Below are 24,600 nucleotides of genomic sequence, written 5' to 3' on the forward strand. Positions count from 1 at the left end.
CGAAGTTTTCAGGAATCAAAGATATACCTGACAAACAGGTATTTACTATATTTTAAGATTAAGGATTATAAATGTAGTATGTAGGCCAGATAAACTACTATAAGAGTTCAGATGAATAGGGGAGCCTATGTGGCTCAGAACATCAAGTGTCCAATTCTTGATTTCAACTCAGGTCATAATCTCACAGTTAGTGAGTTCAAGCCCCGTGTTGGGCTCTGTGCTAATAGCTAGAAGCCTGCTTAGGATTCTGTCTCCCTCTCTCTCTCTGCCCCTTCCCCACCTGCTCTTTATTTCTCTCTCAAAACAAACAAAAATAAACTAAAAAAAAAAAAAAAAAAAAAAAAAAAAGAATTCAGATGAATAAATGCTTGGTGAAGGAAGTAATAGTGAATAACCAAGTGAATGACTCATTAAACTAGGATAGTTGAAGCAGAAATGGACAGAATATACCTAGAAGATAATTTTGCAAGTAACATCAACATGATTTGGAAAGTGATTTGATCAAGGGAGCAAGAGAAGACATCACATACAATTTTGAAGACATGAATCCAAGCTGACAACAGAAAAATTAACAGGAAAAAAATGTACTAATGTCACCTGAACTCAAAAACATTGGAAGAAGAGCATATTTAGATGTAAAGAAGAGTTCAATTTTATATGTATATTGCATCTTAGGTACCTGTGAAACACCCAAGTAAGGATTTCAAGCAATCAATGGAAAATGGTAAACTAGAGATCAAAGAGATAGAAATTAACTTTTCTTATAATTTATATAAGGGGAAGAACGTAGATGAGATGGTTGAAGAAGAGATGACACAGGCAAAAAAAAGAAGCATTGTTACCTGCAAATAACAAATTTCCGAACATTTTCAAAAGTTTCACTTCTCATATTTGGCCTTGTTTGTACTACTATACTATAATTATGTTTATATTAGGACAATTGACCTTGTAAAACATACATTTCAAGAGAGAACAAATTAGCAGTTCAAAATTAGCAGACTGTGAGGTTAATGATCTCCATCAACACACTTAAAATACTAACTTTTATAAAATTAGATTCACAACATGCTTTTTCAAAAACACATCTACAGGTGCTAGACAGAGATCTACGATTAAATGGCCATGTGATAATCAGGTTTTGTCTGCCAGTATTTATGTTACCTCTCTGTCTAGCTGAGATGATGACGTGGTGATCACGCCTGTCGTCGGATGCATAGAAAACAGCGTGGCTGACGCTGGCAACTGCTCGATGATGGAGTACTTGAGACGCGTGTGCATCGTGTCAGGTTCATCTTTGTCAGTTGCACATACCTGGCCCACGGTAGAGCCTACATGTTGAAAAATCCTCTTCAGTATACAAACCTTTTACATTTTCAACTTTCCCATTTTTTCACTCCTCTCCATCTACTCAAAAAACTTTTCGACCGCTTAATTATATGTCAGCGTAATAATTCATACATTTGCAGACTTCTATATGAAGTATCATTTCTTGTAAATATCCCAGCATTCGAACATTTTGGAATTTGGTGACCGTATCCGCATTTACTGTATTTAATGTATAATTTATAAATGTTGACAATGCCCCTCCAATTGCCTTTGTATTTCTAGACTAAAGAATTCCAATTATTCTTTAATTTCTTTCTATTTGTAAGTCTCCACTTAAATGGATCAAATGGTCAAAAATGTGTCCAAAATTCTTGGTTTGGTTAGATCTTTCTAGAAGACTCAAAGATTGCATTCTGACTTCCAGCTGAAATGGTTCATTTTAATATGATTGAGAAAACGCATGATTTTCAATGACCTTTATGATTATGCTCAGAATATTGTCAATCATTTAACCACTATGGAATATCAGTAGATCTCTTCAAGGCTAAGACTTCAATTATTTAAAGACTCCTTTTTAGAGTACATTCTCTTAAAAGCATTTATTTTATCTCACACAGGAAGGCAAAATAAGATACTGAATAACTTCTCTATTTTTCAGGTACGATGCTTGGCATTCCAGGTGTATAATGTATCATTTAATCTCCATAACAATCTTGCATATCAATAACCCGTTTTGCAGATAAGAAAACTAAGGTTTGTCAAAATTAGGAAGTTTGCCCAGGGTCACAGCTAGTGAAAGGCAGAGTAAAATTCCACCCACAGAGGTCTGAGTGACAAGTGCCTTGCTCTTGCCAGCAAGATATGCTGCCTCCCAATGGCCACCATGAAACTCAACTTATGAATTAAAACATTAAGTTACTGTATATTGTTAAGGTAGGTACTCACCAACTCTGCAGTTTTCAGGAACTGTAAATATGTAAGTTGTTTCTGTAAAAATTGGGTAGTTATCATTTTCATCCTCGATTCTGATTACCAGGGGCAGTGGAAGTTCTGGAGTGTATCCATCTGGAGTTGTGGCAAAGGCAATCAGCTGTGAGGAGTAAAATAAGAAAAAAAGCAAAATTAAAATATGGTTTATACTTGCTTTGGCTTTAGTTTGGAAACTGTGTGGCATTGCAGTGTGAATTTTGCCATTTGTTATTGTTTTGGGATGTGGACATGACCTTACTGCGATAAGAGGTGGTTAATCCCGTGGTATACTACAGCATTTTATGTTTATCTAATATAATAACATAGATAATTTTGGTTTCTTCACTAGTGCTGCACGTTTTTCATGAGTGTAATGGCTTTTATCATTATTTCCCAGAACAGTCTTGAAGATTGTTTTGTGGCTTTTTCTTATTTTATTTTGTTTTTTAAATGTTTTTTTTTTTTTATTTTAATCCCAGTTGTTAACATACAGTGTTATATTAGTTTCAGGTGTACAATATGGTAATTCAGCAATTCTATAAATTACTCAGTGCTCATCATGATAAATGTACTCTTTAATCGCCAATCCCTATTTCACCCATCTCCCCGCTTCTCCCTCGCTCTGGTAACTAGCAGTTTGTTCTCTACAGTTACCAGTCTGTTTCTTGGACTATCTCTTTTTTTTTTCCTTTGTGCTTTTGTTTTGTTTATTAAATTCCACAGATGAATGAGATCATATGGTATTTGTCTTTCTCTGACTTATTTTGCTTAGTATAGTACTTGCTACCTCCATCCTTGTCATTGCAAATGGCCATTCTTTTTTATGGCTGAATAATATCCCATTGTATATATCACTCTTCTTTATCCATTCAGTGGATACTTGGGCTGCTTCCACAAATTTGGGCATTGTAAATAATGCTGCCATAAACATAGGGGTGCTAGTATACCTTTAAATTAGTGCTTTTGTATTTGGGGGGTAAATGCCAAGTAATACAATCACTGGATTGTGTGGTAGTTTTATTTTTAACTTTTTGAGGAAACCCCCAACAGTGGCCACACAAGTTTGCATTCCCATCAACAGTGCCAGAGGATTCCCCTTTCTCCACATCTTTGCCAACACTTGCTTTTTTTGTTGTTTTGATTTTAGCTATTCTGCCAGGTCTGAGGTGATATATCATTGTGGTTTTGATATGCATTTCCCTGCTGATGAGCGATGTTGAGCATCCTTTCGTGTGTCTGTTGGCCATCTGGATGTCTTCTTTGGAGAAATGTCTGTTCATGTTTTCTTCCTATTTTTTTAATGGAGTTATTTGTATTTTGGGTGTTGTTTTATAAGTTCTTTAAAATTTTTTTTTTAACATTTATTTATTTTTGAGACAGAGAGACAGAGCATGAACGGGGAGGGGCAGAGAGAGAGGGAGACACAGAATCGGAAGCAGGCTCCAGGCTCTGAACCGTCAGCCCAGAGCCCGACGCGGGGCTCGAACCCATGGACCGCGAGATCGTGACCTGAGCCGAAGTCGGACGGTTAACCGACTGAGCCACCCAGGTGCCCCTATAAGTTCTTTATACATTTTGGATACTAACCCTTTATCAGATATGTCATTTGAAAATATCTTCCCCCATTCGGTAGGTTGCCTTTTAGTTTTGTGGATTATTTCCTTTGCTGTGCAGAAGCTTTTTATTTTGATGTGGTTCCAATAGTTTATTTTTGCTTTATTTCCCTTGCCTCAGGAGACATATCTAGAAAAAAGCTGCTATGGCTGATATAAGAGAAATTACTGCCTGTGCTCCCTTCTAGGATTATTATGGTTTCAGATCTCACATTTAGGTCTTTAATCCATTTTGAATTTATTTTTGTGTATGGTATAAGAAAGTGGTTCAGTTTCATTCTTTTGCGTGTTGCTGTCCAGTTTTCCCAACACCATTTGTTGAGAAGACTGTCTTTTTCCCTTGGATATTCATTCTTTCTTTGTCAAAGATTAAATGACCATAAAATTGTGGGTCTATTTCTGGGTTTTCTGCCCTGTTCCATTGATCTATGTGTCTTTTTTTTTTTATGCCAGTACCATACTGTTTTGATTAGTACAGCTTTGTAATACAACTTGGAGTTTGGAACTGTCATGCCTCCAGCTTTGTTTTTCTTTTTTAAGACTGCTTTGGCTATTCAGGGTCTTTTGTGGTTCTATACAAATTTTAATATTGTTTGTTCTAGCTCTGTGAAAAATGCTGTTGGTATTTTGATACGGATTGCATTAAATCTATAGATTGCTTTGCATAGTATAGATATTTTAATAATGTTTGTTCTTCCGACCTACGAGCCTAGAATATCTTTTCATTTCTCTATTATTTTGTTTTGTTTGAAAGTTTTAGGTGCACGGATTTTAAATATAACTTTCTGGATCTTCATTAACTTTGGTTTCTTAGGGCTCCAAATTCCCCAGGTGCTGTTAACTAGAATATTATCTTATATTCTACTAATTAGGATTTTAGTTATATTTGGTAGTTATATTTAGATTTTTAAGGTACGAATTTTTAAATTTAAAAAAGGAAAGTCAGAAATAAAGCAAATGCATGGCTATACATTGTGTGTGGAATACAATTTATTTCTTTTACTTTTATAATATGAATTCTAATTCCAAGTTTTCTCATAACAGCTTTCAGAAAAAGCAGAACATCACAGATACTTAGGAGGCCATGTTGTAGCAATTCTAAACATAAATATTTAATTCTAAGTTTGCAAGTCTATTCACTTAATTTGGTCTACTGATGAATAAGTAATTCCTCCAAAGTAGACGTAAAATAATGAAAACTGAGTTAAGCAAAATGACCAGGTCCTGTTGGGAAATCAATACAATATTAGGTTAAATTCTCCCATATTAATGCTCATGCCACCATGGGAAGTTAACCAGATGATGAAAGACTGGATAATCTTGATTAAGCACTGTCCACACTCCTCACCTATTCACCACAAGTTAACCTTCTCTCGTTGCAAAAATACTGACGTCTAACTTGCAAAGTTCACTGACCTCCCATGATATCTCTCTGTACCCTGAAGAGGTTCACAGACCTTTTATGCCAACTGAATCACTGTTTTTCAGAGTGGTATTCCCTTTTTCTTTTGAAAAAAAAAAAAAAAGAAGAAGAAGAAAAGTAAAACTATCATGCCAAGACCCAATCTAACAATCTAATGCTCTTTATTCTATAAAGTTTTTTTTGTTTCAAGTCTCTGCTATTAGATGTCGCCAGAGCCTAGATGACAAACTCAGAGAACAGAAGAGGGTAAATGAATTGAGAATGAGAGATAAAGCAGCCAAGCTTAATAATTACTAATACAATATGTAATCTTCAGACTTTACCTCAAAAGATTCATACTGCTCCCGATCCACAGGACGAGTACAAAACAGGTTTCCAGTATCTCTCTCTACATAAAATAAATTTATAGGTTCTCGGTCTACCCCAGGTCCTCTGATGGAATAGAATATAGTGTAGTTTTGTGCGGTGTCAGATTGAATCTAGAAAGCAGATATTATATATATGAGACAGATTTTTATTTCAGCAAAACTTTCATCTATACATTCATGCAATCATGTTGCCATTTTTATTGCAATAAGTAATTGCCCTCTTTAATTCACTATCATGTACAAATAAAAAACAGGTAACAGAATAAGGAAACCTAATAACAGAAATTATAAGAGCAAGGCATGAGAAGAAAAATATAGTAGTATCTTAGATTTCCAGAATACCTGAGGACTACTTTAAAGGCTAAATGGTACCTATGTGGACCAAACATTTAAGACTGTAACTGTCTGAGAAAACAAAGTATTCTGAGCATGAAAAATTACCCTTTTGTCAATTTTTTAAGTGTGAATTGTTATATGCAACACAGGATTTGAGACTCTAGGTTTAAAGTTACTGTGAGCAGGGCAAAAACACAGAAAATGCTTTCCTTAATTAGTTTTCATTATTTGTCAACATCTTTTTTATTATAGGAGCTGAAGACAAAGAGTGGCAGGAATGGGTGAGAAGAGAAATGATGTAATATCCTGGCATGTATGATATTCTGGTACTTGATCCAAAAAGCAAATTTTTTCCCAAGTTGTTTTGATACTCTTAGTAAGATCTTGACTGTATATCAGGATGACTAACATAATTATTTTTAAATGATTTCTTTCTCGACTTTAATATGTTCTTCTTTCAGCTACATTAAATTTGTTGGTGGGATATAAAAAGTTATAAAGAGACAGAAAACATGGATATAGTCTGATCTAAGTAGTGGACTTGGGGATAAACAATTAACAAGGAGGATGTATGTGTCTTTTCCCCTTCGTGGCATTTGTCTTCTTGTCAGTAATTTTATCTTCTTTAATGGAAGATGTTTTGGGGTTTCTAGACTACACTCTGTGATACCCTTACTAACATGAAAATTCATTAAGGAACCATGTGTTTGAGAGTGCTAGATGAGTTTCACAATTTCATAAAAAGGCTTTGCATGACTAAAACTGCAAAAAAAATGCATGACGGTGTAAAGATATATATTTATACCTGTATATTGAAACATACAATACACATCCTCATTCACTCATATATTCATATGCAACTGTTTTCAAAATAACTGCATACTCATTAGCCAAATTAAAAAAAAATGGAAGCCATAGACTTTCACAGTGAAAGGAAAGTAAATTTTACCTGTTGAAGAAAAAGTGGGAAAGGACCCAAGGAATTCTCTTGCATTGAACAAGGAATAGGAGCCCATCTTCTCTTGGCACGTCTTAGAACTTTCTCTCTAGAATGCCTCTTCTTCAGTACCTACATTTAGAAGACAGGAAAAAAATAACAAAGCCAATGAATAATATACTCTCAAACATTGGAACTCTGACACATCTCCTTTCATGGGGAGCTGGGAAGGTGTAAGCCCATGGTAGTGCTTGAAAACCAAACTAAATGTCAACACAGCCAAAAGATAACAAAGAAATCATGGTCCTAACTGTTATCACATCAATCCTCTTGAGGAAATAACTTGGTGAGAATATGGAAGAAAGAGAGATGGAACGGGAAGCCTAGAAACAAAATTACAAAGACAAAAATAAAATTGACTACGTTACCGTTGCCATATTGCCATGCAAAACGATGGGAGGAGAGAGATGCAAGGAAAATGAATGAAGTGAGTGATCTCCTAAATCTAGCATATGTACCTTCCACTCACCAGCAACTAGGAAGAGCCAGGGACCAACAGAGAGATCTGTGTCAGAAGGAGGAGAGAACAGTGGTGATAACTCTCAAACCGCTGCAGTGAATAATGGCCAGTGGCTGAACAGAAGTCATTTGGATCTTTGGTGTCATAATACAGTAAGTTCGTATGAGGTCTGAACCTCAACCTAAAACAGTCATCTACTTTTTAAGACTACAAATTCTGCTAAGATACTTAAGACCTCCAGAAACAGAGTTTTAAAACTTGTTTTGGAAATCGACTCTACAAGAAAGATCAAGATAGGCTTCTCTGTGTCTGATTTCAACTTCTCATGCTGCAGTAGCCCAATTTCTCCTTTTATGTCCCAAATAAAAAGTAATTATAACCTGGAATAACTGATATGGCAAAACCCTTTTCCGCCACTTGAACACTGTTAAGTTGTATGATGGTTTTCATTTTTCATCAAGCAAAACCATCCCACATTGTTTCTGATTCCACATCTTCCCTGGTAATGTTACACCTGCAGAAACCAATTCATTATGCTGCATGTTTATAGTTTGGTATACCTTTGTTTGATGCTGTAAAAGGACAAGTATTTTCTCTTCCTCTTGGTTGTCAGTGTTGGAAGGTAATATGGTAAACTTCCTCTCCTCTGAGGACAAAAGAATAGCATTTGTCGTATAGACTGAACCATCTTCTAAAATTTGGAAGTCAGGATCACTTGAATGAATTAGATTTGCAGATTGAAAGCACTCCTTCAGGTTAACTGTGGAAAATATACAGAACAATCATTTGTAAGGTAAAACAAAATAATACATAGGTTTAACAGTAATCTATGCTTTTGGGGGCGGGAAGCCAAAAACTTAAAATTAATTACACTGACACTTGTAAATGTTGCATTTTTAAAAGTACATACGAAACCATATGGTGAATTAAGTTGTGCATAAACACAGATATCACTTCTAATACCTACTTTATATCCTTCTAAAAAAGAGACATTTGTCCTGAAATAAGGGCATGTGAGTTCTAATGTTTGAATATGTAAACCAACACACAAAAAAGTTTTTCTTTATTAACTGAAATTAGCTATAGAGTAACACATGAGAGAACTGAACTTAAACAGAATCTAGAGAATTAGTCGGCAGCTATTAGATTAAAATATTTCTCAACTCTTTGCATCTATTGTTAAAGAGTCATGATATTCTGTGTTCTCACTGGTCTGCTCCTTCCTTGCACATTTGAGTTATGTGAAAAAAGTTAATTGACAAAAAAAAAATATGTGGAAATAAGTATCAGTAAGATGCCAAAACATTTGAGGATTAAACTCCAAAAACAATACCTTTAAACTCAAGAGACAGTTCCAATGCTATTTCTCAATTTCACAGAAGTATATTATAACATATGCCATACCTTTCATCTAGGATAAATATTAATAATTATTACTCAAAATAAACCTTTTTATCTACTCATATCATCATGTTTGTCAAGAAAGGACAATATCTCTTTTATTGGAATGACACCATATGTACATATGTATTACAGATGATAAAATATCATTTTAACCATTAATTCCAATACAGTTATCCTTCTAAAAATTATACTAATTTTACAAGATCGTACCAAATTAGGATTTATTCACATTTTTGCCGTTTCTTACCTCTACCAACAAATTTTCCAGCATCTAGTTTGGAGGGAACATGTAGCGTGACCTTTTTGCAGGCATCACAGGCAAGTGTTAAGATCTAAAATACCAAATCAATATTACACGTTAAAGAAAGATCCTTTTAATGTGTACATAGTTTATATAAATTATAAATTGGTATAATTATAAATTAGTTTATACAACTTGCAAAATAAAATTTTAAAACATACACTGCAGTAAAATCAGAACAAAATTGTATGGAGAAGAAGAACAAAACAATAGACCAAGAGTCATGGCTCCCTCCTTCACAAAGCATGTAAAGTCTAATAATTCCTTACCCTCTCGGGCTTTTTTTCCTATTCTGCAAAAGGAGTTAATAGTAACTTCACTGATTAATTTAGTGCGTAATCGAGGAATTAATGGCAACCAATGTGAGCACTAAAAACTTAGGAAGGCAGCACAGGTATGTGATTAGGAAAGAGAGAAAAAAAAAATTACAGAGCCAGCAAAGTATTTCAGTTAATTGTCAATTGCACATGAGCTACGATATCAAATCAATAATATCCTAAACAAAAACCCAATGCTTTAAAAATTTGTTAATGTTTATTTATTTTTGAGAGAGAGAGAGACAAACAGAGGGCCAGTAGGGGAGGGGCAGAGAGAGAGGGAGACACAGAATCAGAAGCAGGCTCCAGGTTCCGAGCTGTCAGCACAGAGTCCAAAGCGGGGCTTGAATCCACGAACTGCGAGATCATGACCTGGGCCAAAGTCGGACACTTAGCCGACTGAGCCACCCAGGAGCCCCTGAAAACCCAATGCTTTAAAGAGAAGCATCAACTGGGGCGCCTGGGTGGCTCAGTCAGTTAAGCGGCCGACTTCGGCTCAGGTCATGATCTCGCGGTCCGTGAGTTCGAGCCCCGCGTCAGGCTCTGTGCTGACAGCTCAGAGCCTGGAGCCTGTTTCAGATTCTGTGTCTCCCTCTCGCTGACCCTCCCCTGTTCATGCTCTGTCTCTCTCGGTCTCAAAAATAAATAAAACGTTAAAAAAAATTAAAAAAAAAATAAATAAAATAAAAAAAAAAAAAAAAAGAGAAGCATCAACTCATTTTCATGGAGCAACGTGGAGATGATTTATCTATGACCTCACACAAACAAGCACGTAACTTTGAAATACGTATTTATGTTGAAGGCACATCTTCTCATAAATGACCATTAAGGTCATTTTACAAAATATATCACTTAAGATTTTTGAAATGAGTTAGTGATTTATGGTAACCATTTCCAATACAATATATATTTGAACCCACTGAAATTTAATTCTGTTCTAAAACTTTATAACACACACTTCTGAAAGATTCACAATTTTTTCTACAATTTTGCAAAGCTTTCGACAAAAGCAAGACTGCTGACGAGCACTGACACTGTATTTACAAAGGCTATAAACATAACTGAAAATAATCAAAATCTGGATGTTTATTTCTAATGTACATTTTTATTTCCACTACATATGCCAAGACATATTTAATTACCCAACTCAAATTATATAGGAAGGATTAGGCAAGGCTGGGATTACATTTCATTTGGAAATTAGGGATGGATTGGAAATTAAAAGATGAGAAGATGTTCACTGGCCACATCCTCTAGAGAGAACAGGAGTGGGATGAGAAAGGGAAGAGTCCAGCTCAGGGTGGTTGAAAGCACGCTTCTGCTTATTCATTCAACCAACCCTTACAGGTTGCTTACTAGGTGGCAGGCAGTGTTCAGCAATGAACAAGGCAAAGTCTTGGACCCCATGGAGATTATCTGATAATGAGAGACAAAAAAATAAATACACAAAGGTCATAGAATGCCAAAGTCACAATGCAAAAGGGTCGCATGATGCCAAGAGATAAATGTTGTGAGAAAAATAAAGCAGAGAGAAAAGGTGACAAAGGGAAGACCAGAAGCCTGAATGAAATGAGGAAGCAAACCAGTTCATCAACTGGGGAAGAGTCTTCCAGGTGGAGCAAAAAACAGAACAAAACCCTGGGAAAGGATTTTGCCTGGGGTACGAGAGGAACAAAACGGTGCTCATGGTAGTATAGCACAGTGAGGGAAGAGTGATACCATAGGCATTGAAGAGACAATCATGGGTAGATCACATAGAGTCTCAAAGTAGAAGTCTAAAACTTCTCGACTTTATTCTGAGTGCAAAGAGAAGCACCCATAGGTTTAGAAACTGTGGAGCGGGGCGCCTGGGTGGCTCAGTTGGTTAAGTGTCTGACTTCGGCTCAGCTCATGATTGATCACAGGGTTCGTGAGTTCGAGCCCAGCGTCGGGCTCTGTGCTGACAGCTCAGACCCTCAAGCCTGCTTCGGATTCTGTGTCTCCCTCTCTCTCTGCCTTTCCGGGGCTCACGCTCTCTCAATCTCTCAAAAGCTAACAAACAGTTTAGAAAATTAAAAAACGAAGAAGAAGAAGCAGTTGTGGAGAAGCATCAGGTGGCGAGCAGTTACATAGACTCATTCTGGTGGCCCTGTGAGAACAGACTGTAGAGCAGCAAGAGTGGAAACAAGGACACCAGTTGGGAGGTTCCAGTAGAAATCCAAGAGACGGAGGATGGTGACTTGGACTAAAGTAAAAACAGCAGAGAAGATGAGATACGGCTAGATTAAGATAATACTTTAGGGAACAGTATTCATCCATTCATTCATGCATTTAACCAATATTTACCAAATGTCTTCTATGTACCAGACACAAAGCAGTAAACATGATCCTCGTGACACATTCAGTTCAAGGGTAAGACATAGTCATAATTTCAATAAAGGAGGATAAATGCTCTGCTAGGGAGGTACAGTTGCTATACGATGGCCTTGTGTGAAAGCCAGGTGAGGTCACCCAAAGAGTGGCTGTACATGAGCCATGTCAAGAGGAGGCAGAGCTTATACGTCCCAAACACAGAAACAAGCATATGTGAAACCCAGAGATGACACAGATCTGAAAACAAAATCTCGAAAGGCTGATGCTACAAGAGGGACAAAGTTTAAACTGGATTCACAGAAGTAGGTTTGGGATAGATTCTGAACAGTGTTAACAACATATGTAGATCTTTTTTTCCTAAAGATAATAAGAAACCAAATGTTTGTTTTAAGCAGATAAATTACATAAGCAGCTTCCTATTGGAATAAGGTGAGTCTGAGCAGTGTGGAGAATGGATCAGGGAAATGATTTTCATTTCCAATAATGGCAGCTAGGTCATTCAGGAAGGAGAAAAACAACAACAACAAAAAAAAACCCCCACCATGCCCAAACTAAAAATGATGGATACATTTATAAAAACATTTTTTTAAATCTTTATTTATTTTTGAGAGAAAGAAAGAGCATGAGCAGGGGAGGAACACAGAGAGGAGACACAGAATCTGAGGCAGGCTCCAGGCCCTGAGCTGTCAGCACATAACCTGACGCGGGGCTCGAACCCACAAACTTCGAGATTGTGACCTGAGCTGAAGTCGGATACTCAACCGACTGAGCCACCCAGGCGCCCCAAGAAATTATTTTCAAAAGCAATAAAAAGTTAGAATGCCAAGGAGTAAACTTAACAAGAAAGATATAAAGTCTATTGGAGAAAAATCTGAAAACATTTCTGAAAGACACAAAAGTAGACTCACACAAAAAGAAAGATATTATTTTAGATAGAAAAAAATCAACATAAATATATCAATTTTCACTAAGTTAAATTATAAATTTCATGATCCCAATATAAACCTTAACAGTATTTTTTTCTGGAACTAGACAAGCTGATTTAAAAAGTCTTAAGTAAAAATAAATAATTAAGAAAAGACAGGACAATTATGAAAAAGAAAACAATGAAAGGATATTAGCCCTAGCAGATATTTAAAATTCTATGAAGTCTCAATAATTAAAACCGCAATATTGCATATGAATAGCAGAAACATATTAGATGCATACAAATCTAAAAGTTTCTATTCGTGTTTTTTGTAACTCTATACAGTCCATAAATGTTGTAACTTTGTTACACTCACCAATAATTTATGAGAGTTCTTATTTCTCCACATTCTTGCCTACCCTGTATTGTCAAACTTTTGGATGCTTGCCAAATGGGAATGACATGTCAATGAAATTTAAATTCATCTTTTCTTATTATGAGTGAGGGTGAAATATTTTTATGGGCCATTTTTATTACTTTATGGGAGTTTTTCATGTCCATGTTCATGTTGGACTACTTGATTTATAAGAGCTCTTTATATATTAGTAGATTAGACTTTTAAAATATGATCTGCAAAAATTTTTTTTTACAATTTATGAGTTACCTTTGACTTTGCTTATAATGTTTTTGTTTGGTTCAGTTTTTTTGCCACGGACAAGTGTTTATGTATGTGTGTCTTAATATAATTGATTTATATTATTTATAACATTTATAATATATTTATATTAATGATTATAATTGAATATAATTGGTTTTCTCAATATTAATAAATGGCTTTTGAAATTTAAGCCGTGTGAACCATAGAAAGTCTTCTTAACCTCAAATTTCTTTTATTTTTATTTTTTAACATTTATTTATTTTTGAGACAGAGAGAGACAGAGCCTGAACGGGGTTGGGGCAGAGAGAGAGGGAGACACAGAATCGGAAGCAGGCTCCAGGCTCTGAGCCATCAGCCCAGAGCCCGACGCGGGGCTCGAACTCACAGACCGCAAGATCGTGACCTGAGCTGAAGTCGGACGCTCAACCGACTGAGCCACCCAGGCGCCCCCTTAACCCCAAATTTAAATAGGAATTCACGATGTTTTCTTCTAATATCTGTATTGTATCATATGGTGCATTTAAATCTTTCATCTGTTTGGACTTTTCTGTGGTGTTCTGCATGAGGTATGGGTTCAACTTTACCTTTTGCCAAATGACTGCCTGATCAAGTAGTCTCATACTATATATACATAGTATAATATAACAGAGTATAGTATGACATGCTATATAATATATAATATAGCATATTGTACATACTATAGTACTATACTATAATACTATAGTATTGTACATATATATACATATATATATACACATGTACAATTCTATATATATATATATATGGTATGTGTATATATATATATACACATACCATATATATATATATAGAATTGTACATGTGTATATATATATACACATACCATATATTGTACATGTGTATATATATATATACACATACCATATATATATATATATATATATATATATATATATATATATATCTCCTCAATGGTGGGATATGCTATCCATCATAAAATGTCTTTCTGTCTAGTGAATATACAACCTTTATGGGGGTGAGAAAGAGCTGGTAATATATACCAAAAGAATACAGTCATCTATACTTTTATCTGGCCATCCCATTTCTGGTAATCTATTCTATGCACATACCTGCCAATACATGAAGTGACATATGCACACAAGTTTATTCACCGTGACATTATTTATAATAGCAGGAGTGTTGGAGAGAAGCAGAGATATCCATAAGATATTTCTGAAGATAGACTTAACGGGAGTTAATGATGGATTTGGGCAGGGGAACAGTGAAGAAGGAAAAACAGCTTCCAGACTTCCTACCTGAGCAATAAGGTGTATAGCAGTGTCATTCACTGAAATACATGACACGAGAAGAAAAGCAACATTGTCTGAGAAGATAATAAATGCTGTGTCATACATCATACTAGGGAGATATAGACTTACTGTTCAATGAAGACATCCCAACTAACAAAATACATTTAGTACAAGTAGACACCTGTGTATTTCACAGACAGGACCTGTAATAGGGAGCATGATTATGAGTGGTCAGGAAGGTCAAAAGAAAAAAGGAGTGAATTTCAATAAAGACACAATCTACAAGGTGGAATTGTATAAGGAATGGTTTATATTTAGCAGTGGGGATCCCTTATGACCTCAGAGATAAAGCAGCCTCGTTAGGGGTTTAGGTAGAAACCAGAGTTCGAGTGATTAAGACGTGTGCAAGGTGAGGCAATATTAGGAAGTGGAGAGAAGCTGATGTTTAGAATGGTGAAGGATTAGTTGGGTACAAGAACAGGAGGAAATGTAAAGGGTGTTCCCCCAGTGAAGAGGAATTACTCCTTCTTATTTAATAATATCTTCTACTCAGATGCTCTTTGCACATCTATCACACTTGAGGCTCACCACCACAAGAACCATCTGAAGCAGGCAGGACTTTGTACAGATACATGCATCTGAGCATCAGAGGAGGCCTTCCAGCTAGAATGCAGCAGGATGAGGGGTGCGTCAGACCAGTGCTTTTTTTCCTATCTACCCCACTTCTGGCCTATCCAGCTTTGAAACTAAGAAAAGCCAAGGAATGAGGATTATTCACCTTTAATTTATTCAGTTTATCGACGTTCTTCTAGAAAGGATCTGAGATCACACAGAGAAAGTCTTGCGTGTAAGCATATGTAAAGCAAAGCTATTTATTGCCCAGGCCTATTATCATCCATGCTTAATCACCCTTTTTCCTTCAAAGAAAATGGCCAGTGGTTTAAAAAGTGGCAACTTTATTAGGGATCTAACCGAAAGTATTTCTTTGTCATCAACTACATATTTTGCAACCGTTATTTATTCCATTCTTGGTTTTCTCAACAGTAAAATATTAACTGCTGTGCACCTGGCCCTTTCTATGATACTAATGTGCCCTGGGAATTTAATTAAGGGTTTTAAAGTCCATAGAATTCCTAGGGAAAGACACTGTAATGATAGTACAACTACAATTTCACGACCTAAAATTTTAAGGAATTCACTGCAAGCTAAGAGCGACTGAGAAGCGAAATTATCCGAAAATTTCAGCCCCCCAGTTCCAGTACTCCCAGAAGAAATCTTCCTGCTGTCTGTTCTCCAGGTTTGTACCCTTGTCCTTCAGAGGACTTGAGCTCCAATGCCTGGGGCTCAACGTGAAACACTACCGAGTTGAGTACTCTTTGGCACCTGGTCTATTTAATTTTTCTCCTCGTAGAGGATTTAGGAACCCAATCTGGGAAATCTCTGATCCCAAACTCTCCCAGGGGCTGTCCACTCGCACTAAATTCCTGAAGCATATGCCACCCATCCCCCTCCCCCCCCCCCCCCAGCATGTGATCCCAGTCTTTTCTGCCTGGGAGGGGTACTGTCCCTCCCCAAATAAGGCCACCCCCTTTCGCTCCCAGGGTTAGATGGGTGGGGTCGTTGCTACAGTTCTTTAAAGTGGGAAAGAAGTTAGAGCAAGAGAACATAGGAGCAGAGGAATCCAGATGCCTCTGGGGAAAGAGATCCGGACGAATATTTCCCTAAAGACTAAGTAGGGCTGGCAACCGCACTCGGAGACACGCAATGGGAACTATACAAAGGGTCTCCTAAGGCCCGCCCATCTACCGTTTCCGGGTGCAGAGGGTCGAGACCACTCCCCTACTCTCTCTCCCGATTCCCCCCACCCGCTCCCCCAACACACACACGCTCACAGAGACTCAGAGCAACCCCCGCAAAGGAGCGCACTCTGTGACCCAAGGGCGCGCACTTTCCGTCCGGTCCGCCCAGCGCTCGCCCCAGCTGTGGCCGGAACCGGGCACCGGGGCAGAAGTGGACCGTACCTTCCCCGGGAATTGCAGAGACCGGGAGGAGCAGCGCTCCCCGCTCGTACCCAGAGGCCACGGTTTTGGAAAGGCGTTTGCAGCTCACGCCTGCGTCTCTCTCTGCCTGCGCTGAGTACATCTACCGCCAACACTACTCCTCCCCTTGGGGATCGCGGCGCCCAGGTCGCCAGCCTCTTTCTGGCAACCTTCCCCTATTCCAACAGCTCCATTTGTTCAACCAGCCGGCGCCCCATTAACCCCCGCTTTGCCCGCCACCCCCACGCACCGCTGCTTCCAGCGCTCCCCCATCGGGAGGAGCCCCCTCGCTGGAGCCGGCAGCCGAGAGGCCACTCACCGTGAGGGTCAGCAGCAGTTGCCGGCAGAGGGCTCCGCTCCGGGAGCGAGTGGGGCGGTCTGACGCCATGGGAGTACTCGGGGACAGGTCACCCGCGCTGCACCGGGAGGCCGGGGCGAGCGGGCTCGGCGGGGCCAAAGGCCGCGGCGAGAGTCAGGCAGGGCCCGCCGCGCAGGAGGAGTGCCAGGCACAGGAGGAGGTGACGCGCGGAGAGAGGAGCTTTCCTTTCTGGCTTTGGGTGAAGCGCCTGCCTCGCACCCAAGGGGCTTTTCCTCTGGCCCAGGGTGGGGCTCCAGGCGCGTCCGAAAGACACCGATCGGCTCCTCCTGGGATTTTCTTAAGTCTTCATTTCTTTAAGAGCGCAACAGGTGGGAACTCCCTCTCGCCGCCACCCTTTTACCTGCGCTAGGTGTTTCTCAGCAGCGGACGCCACCTATATGCCCCATGCGCCCCCCCGCCCCGCGCCGGTGGCCGCCTGGAGGATTAGCAGCTGGCCCTGCCCAGCAGAAGCCCTGACTGTACAAAGACTCACTCCCCGGGCGCGCCGGGCCGCGGGAAGGGGGCGCGGACCTGGGCGCGCTCCCGCGCCCCGACTCCGCCCCGCGCGCTGCCTGCCCCGCCAGCTGTTGGGAAGTCAGTCACAGACCCGCAGACACCAGAAGAGCTGGAGCCCCGGATTTTATGCGAACGTCTGCCTAAGTCGTACCGAGAGTTGATTCGGTGGCCTCTGCTGGAGTAAATTTACTGCAGACATCCAAGTGCAGTTCAGACAGGGTTTTCATCTGTGGCACACCTTTCTTGGGGGGTCTTATTTTTGTTTTTAGAAATTCCATACCCAATATGGCAGTGATGCAACAAAATTACCAGAAGTTAAAGACGTTAATTGATTAATTAATTAAGGGAATCCAGTTTACAAAATAATAATAATAACAAAATCAAGGGTAAGTTACACAGAAAACGGATCTCTTGAGGCCCTAGATGCTGACTAAATGTGAGCTCCAAGACCCTGCCTTGTCCCAAATTAAAGCCATCCACCGACCTTCTTATAACTGATCTCCTAAAGCAGACTCCTGGACATCTACTGGAGATGTCTCTCTTCCTTTCCCACCACCGAAACCAGAGTTTGCAGGAAGACAAGAAAAAGAATGGGATGCAATTTATGTTTGGCTTGCATCGTACTTAAACTAGGTGAATTATGGCAGGCCTCAACCTGGAAAATTAAAATATAAAAGCACTATGCTTGCAGATCTCCAGAAAACAAGGACAGGGCATTCTGACTCCTTCCTGCACCTCTTTTCAACTGCAGACTTAAACCCAGGAAGTCCCTCCACAAAGGAGAAACTTGTCTGTCCCAATTCATTTGGTTTGTCTCTTCTGGGGTGTTTGAAAAGCCAACCACGTCACTCACAGCATTTCAGTTCCTGAGAACATGTACCATCCTATACCATTATACACAGAGCCAAAATTATTGTAATACTGACCATATAGTTAAACTCAAAAGCGATGTCAAACACTACACGGTTTACAGTCTATGCATTAGTCCCATGCTCTGTTTCGTTCATGAATGACACATAATGAGTTGTTCTGTTATTTCCATATCCACAGAATTTGTCATTGAACCTTTGCTAGTAAAATAAGCCTGGGTCATCATCATGAGACTATAGCTGACATGCTTCTGTTTCCCTACTTTTTAACCCTCGTGTTTTTCCAGCAATGATTTCATAAACACACCTCATCCTATTAGTGACATCATGATCTCTAGCATGAAGCCTTCCAGAGGACGGAGAAGCAAGCTAGTTTCAGGTTCTAGAAATCTACTCAGGCTATCATCATAGTCTTTGACAATAGGACATTTCCAAACTCTTGTCTTGCCCTTTAACCCCTAATGCCCTAAGGGTAGCTTACGTTTTCTTCCCTCATTCCAGAAAAGGGCGGAAGAGCAATCTGAAAAGAATTCATCTTAGATATTTATTTTCATCTTTCGCAGGAAGTACCTAATTGAGGCTATTAAAATGGTGATGGGAGGGGGTGTATTGTGACTTTTGTTAAAACAAAGAGTGAAATATAAGGGACTTACCCGAAAGAAGTAGCCTAATTCATTCAGTGTGTTTAGATTAGGCCACAGGGTCACTGAAGTGGATTCCTCTATAATACAGTTTTGAAATAACAGGTATAAATTTGAAGAGACAATGAAATGGGTGTAGGAGAATTTTTTTAAGAATGTCTTTTGGGGTGCCTGGATGGCTCAGTTGGTTAGGCATCCAACGCTTGCTTTTGGCTCAGGTCATCATCTCACGGGGTTCTGAATTTGAACTCTGCTTCTGTCTCTGCACAGGCAGTGGGGAGGCTGTTTGGGATTTTTTCTCTCTCTCTCCCTCTCTCTCTGTCCCTCCCCTGCTTGCACTGTTTCTCTCTCTCTTTCTCTCTCTCTCTCTCTCTCAAAATAAATAAACATTAAAAAAATACTTATGGGGCGCCTGGGTGGCTCAGTTGGTTAAGTGTCCAACTCGGTTGCGGCTCAGATCATGATCTCAAGGTTTGTGGGTTCAAACCCACCACTGGCCCCACAGCTGGCAGTGCCAGTATGGAGACTCTTGGGGATTTTCTCTCTCCCTTTCTCTCTGCCCCCCCAACACTGTGTCTCTCAAAATAAATACACAAACAAATAAAAAATGCTCATTAAAAAAAATGGCTTGTCTTTTGCCTGTGAAGACGACTCTGCCGACTTGAACTGGTTTTCCAATGTGCTATAGTAAATAGTGCACCAGACCAGAAGTCAGGAGCAACTTCCTTTAAGTCTTGGATGGTTCAAGGAACCTCTCAGGCCTCAACACTCCTGCACAGTTAAGTGAGATCATTAAAGTTAACACTGGGTGCGGTCTATTGTTAACTTGCACTTCTAAAATTGAACTACTTAGACTTCTGGTGGCTGATTTTTTTAAAAAGGCCAGCTAGAAATGGATGTTTATTTACACACAGAAAATCAGAATCAGAGTGGTCCTTAAGGAGAGGGATGAACAGCAACCCCAGGTCCACAGGGGCACATCTATGCAGCCTGGCTTCCCAGTTTCCTAATTTCAGAAACCGGAAAGTAAACATATTAATGGCGACCAGAAGGCCCAGTTACTCACTGAAGTGTACATGGAGACAGCTCTTCCCGACATGATTTCTGCCAGTCCTCCCGCCGCTGGATCCTGGGGAGGAGGGTCCGTGGGCACAGGAGATCCTCAGGGCAAATCTGTCTTGGCATGGTGTAGGGCACAGAATGGAACCGAAAAGCAAAGGAAGCACAGAGTTACAGGGAAAAGAAAAACTAAAGGACATCACCTAGTTACTTTAGAGGTGCGTGTACAGAGGGAAGCCTCTCATAGCCACAACAAAATGAGCACAGAACATTTACCTCTCAGAGTTGTTGCAAAATTAAATGGCATGATGTATGAAAGGCATACAGAATAAGACCTCGCATATTCTAAGTGCTTCCTAAGTGTTGGTTAGTTTGGGCATCCCGCCTCCTGTGCTGCTGTATGTCTACAAGCCATTCATACCCCCACCCCACCTCATCCCCACCCCAGCTCTCTACTTCCTGTTTTTCTAGTACCCATCTCAGCTCCTGGCCTGGGGCTGAACCCCAGGGTTAAGTCACTCACCACACCAAAATCCTTCAACCCCCCCTTCCCTTCAACATGACCCCCACACCTTGTCTGACACAAAGGGATTGACTATGCAACACTAATATGGGATGCCACCGTCCGTGCTAGACGTATCTTTTCTGAAAATTTAGACAATTTTTTCTTTAAAAGAATCCTTTTCTGGTAGAACATTTTTGAATGCTGTTCATTTTCCAATAAATAAAATTTTTATTTTTCTAATGCTGTCCATGTTTCTTGGAAGTTCTCCTTTCAAAATTGGCCTCAATAAAGCATAGTGTACTAACCAAACTCAATTTCCATGACATTTCAAAGTATATTTTTGAACTTAGTAAGGGATAGAGTGTGAAATAAACGATAAATCAATTCTTATTACAGTACTTTTGACTTAACACACCCTCAATAAAAACAAGCCAATAAAAGAGTTTTGAGGCAATTGTGTTGAACATGACTAGAGATGGTTCGTGACATCTGCCATTGATATATGGAGTGCCAGGAGTGCTATGAACAAATTTGCAAAAACGTAAAACTACAAAATTTTCATTTGTTTGCTTTAATAATTGACTCATATGACAAGTATTTACTGAGAACCTACTATGTCCCAGGCGTTGTTCTCAGCATTGAGAATGCTGTGGTGAACAAGACAAGCCACATGCTCAAGGGAAACCCCTAAGGAAAAATAAAATAACTGGGTAGGACAAGAATCACTCTCTATCTGAAATTTACATCCTGCTGACTCCTTTGTAAAAGAAAAGGTTAATATCGAGTTAAGTTCAAAATGGTACGTAAACAGCATTCTACAAGGATGGGTGATTTTCAAAATCATCAGTATGAAAATTGTGTGTTAAGTTCATGGATTATGAAATGTTACCCTTCTGTTAAATGGACCAAGAGACAAGAAATGCACAGTTCTGTGAGATAACCTAGCCTAGAGGATACTTTTTTCTTCTTCCCTTGCAGACTCCACCCACGCATTCCCCGTTGGCTAGCTCCTTCTGCTTTGACTCCTAAATATTGACACACACAAACACATCTGCATTTTTTTTCAGACCTTTGCACTCAGGCCCTTTCTACCGTAGGTGCTTTGTACAAGCTCTTTGCTCTACCTGGAACTTCCTTCCATCTCTCTAGCTTGGTTACCAATCCTGTCCAGCCTGCAAATATCACCTTTTATTTTCTCCTCTTCCAGGTCAAATCCTATCAAGTCAAGTCTTCCTCATTAAACAGCTGCCTCTTATTTAGAGCACTTGTCGCAAAGTTAAATTTGTTGGAATCATTATTTGCTTAATATTTGTTTCTTATTGAAGACTGTACAGTTTCCTGACTTCAGAGACTTGCTTTTTCTGGCTCAGCCTTCCAACTCCAGCTCTACCCATCATGAATCCTGGCCCACAGTAGACACCTAATAAGTATTTGCTGAATGTGTGAGTAAATGAATGAATAAATGAGTGATACCTGAGCATTTTTTTGATAAGTAATTCTTTGTCATTCTTTCTCTGTTTTTAATATTTATTGAGCTATTAAAGTGATGCCTTGGGTCAAATTTAGCAGGATGAGCGTTCCTAATCTGATCTCATACATGATGGACATCTTTAGTATAGTTGCTAAAATGTGAGATGGGCCCGCCAAGGATTTCTAGTGTTTTTTGCTCAAAAACAAATGTGCTAATAGATTTTAACTTAGAACTCAGAGAGAGACCAGTGCATAAGCGGGAACTGTATAGCTGATAAAAATGTGAACAGCACAAACCACTGAGAAGAGGAGAAATTAATTAGTGGTGGCATTAGAAAAACTGAATCATTATGGGAGAAAAACAAAACTGATTCCCTACTTAGCACCACATACAAAGTGGCCTCCAGATGGGTTAAACTTTCCTGTAGTGACAAAGACATAAAGTCCACAGAAGACAATATAGGAGACTATCTACATGATCCACAGGTGGAGAAAGATTTTTGAAATACCTAAAAAGCATATATCATATAGTAATAATAATAAAATAAGATATATTTGATTAGATTAAAAGTCACGCTTTCTATTCAGCAAAGGACATTGTGAATAAAATTAAGAGGCAGATGATAGATTGGGAAAGACATCAGCTATGACTAAAACAGACACGGGAATAATCTAGAACATGCAAGGAATGCCTACACATCAATGGGAACACGACAGAAACTTCAATAGGAAAAAATGGCCAGAGTGTGCCCAGGTACTTTACAACAGAGGAATCTCAAAGCCTGCGAAGTATATTTTTAAAAATTAGGGAAGCACACATTAAAATCATAAAACATACTCCTACACCTGTTGAGCTGACAAAATTAGAAGCTGATTATCCCTTGTCAAAGTGACTCCCCAATTAAATCTAACTCTCCAGCTTCCCAGCTGCTGCACACTCATAGTTGAACGTGGCTAACTCTGGACTCATACCCACGTTCAGGAGTTTCACTTCAAGGCCATGGTCAGTGCTTTCAGCAGGAGTTAATACTGCCCACAGCCTTACCCTATCTGTCTAGTCCACCCACTGCCTCATTTTCCTTGGCAATTTTTTCATAACCTCCTTTTCTCTGCTGAAACCTCATGTACAGCCCCCCTTGGTTCTCACTTTCCATTCTGACCTAGTTTTCCATTTTGCAGGCGAAAGAAACTGTCATGAACTTCTACAAGCTTCTCCATACGCACCACCTGCCTTGCCTCTGCACCATCTACATGGCCTTTTCTTCTGTGCTACGGAAGAACTGCCTCTGTTCGCAGTGAAGTTCAACTTCTCCCTTTGTGGATTCATTCCTGTCTCTTCCCACCTACTGAAGGACATTGGTCCAGCAATTCTGCTCCTTGTCTCCTATGTTATCAATTTAATCCATCACTATCCTCCTTAGTGCCACATAAACTAAACTTAAAACAAAAACAAAAACAGCAACAACAAAAAACACCAGAAACCTCTACCTTTCTAAGCCCTATCTTTGTCCAGCTATCACACCCCATTTTTCTGTTTTCCTTTACAAAAAAAAATCTAGGAAAAGATGTTTTATATTTACTGTCTTTGATTTCTTTCTTTGTTATCGCTTGAACCCTTTCTAATCAGGTTTTCTTGCCTACTGCTTCACCAAATGTGGTGGTGTTTCTTTTTTAAATATTTTTAAAGGTTTGTTTTTATTTATTTATTTTTGAGAGAGAGAGCACAAGCAGGGGAGGGGATGAGAGAGAGAAAGAGAGAGAGATTTTCCCAAGCAGGTTCCCCACCATCAGCACATGGGGCTTGATCCCCGGATGTGAGATCATGACCTGAGCCAAAATCAGGAGTCGGACACTTAACCAACTGAGCCACCCAGGCGCCCCCAAGTGTGTTTTTACAAAGGTTGCAGAGACTTCCATATTACTATTCTATTCATTTTTCAGCTTCATGTTTTTATCTTAATTGCAGAGAGTTTGCACGCAGTCCTTGAAACACATTCTTCACTTGGTTTCTGTTTTTCCTTCTCCACCTCACTGATTCCTCTTCCCCTCCAGCACGTTTAACTAGTCAAGTGCCCCAGAACTCAGTGGTTGGACCTTTCTTCTGGTTCTATCCCCACCCACTCCCTTGTTGATCTCACCTAGACTTCTAACTTAAAACACCATCTCCATGTTAATGACTGGCAAACCAAAAGCAGTGTCCCACACATTTCCCTTGAATTCCAGGCTCCAACTCTCTAGCTTAGATGTGTAGAAAGCATTGCAAAGTTAATCTTTCCAGTTCTGCATTCCTGATTTTCCCCATTAATGATACCCACCCCACATTCTTTTCCCTTTCAATTAATGGCAACTCCATTCTTCCAATTGTTCTCATCAAAACATATTGCAGACTTCCTCTTTTTCTCTTCTACTCTAAATATAATCTG

At 39.2% G+C, this 24,600-nt stretch overlaps 1 protein-coding gene across 2 annotated transcripts in view; it reads right to left on the bottom strand.

Moving 5' to 3' along the window:
* Nucleotides 1–17,613, bottom strand: part of DSC2 (desmocollin 2) — a 42,897-nt gene extending 25,284 nt beyond the window's left edge. Inside the window, exons 1-7 of one of the 2 annotated variants that reach the window (XM_045457272.1) lie at nt 17,079–17,612; nt 9,144–9,228; nt 8,053–8,252; nt 6,985–7,104; nt 5,655–5,810; nt 2,272–2,416; nt 1,162–1,328 (exon numbers count right to left, since the gene is read on the bottom strand). In XM_045457272.1, the coding sequence (XP_045313228.1) occupies nt 1,162–1,328; nt 2,272–2,416; nt 5,655–5,810; nt 6,985–7,104; nt 8,053–8,252; nt 9,144–9,228; nt 17,079–17,147 (942 nt within the window). In that variant the 5' untranslated portion in view covers nt 17,148–17,612. Of the gene's footprint in view, nt 1–1,161; nt 1,329–2,271; nt 2,417–5,654; nt 5,811–6,984; nt 7,105–8,052; nt 8,253–9,143; nt 9,229–17,078 lie in introns of both variants that reach the window. The other variant, XM_045457273.1, reaches the window with a different exon arrangement.
* Nucleotides 17,614–24,600: the final 6,987 nt, after the last annotated feature.

The sequence above is a fragment of the Leopardus geoffroyi genome, chromosome D3 (assembly GCF_018350155.1).
Source record: "Leopardus geoffroyi isolate Oge1 chromosome D3, O.geoffroyi_Oge1_pat1.0, whole genome shotgun sequence".
Classification (NCBI taxonomy): domain Eukaryota; kingdom Metazoa; phylum Chordata; class Mammalia; order Carnivora; family Felidae; genus Leopardus; species Leopardus geoffroyi.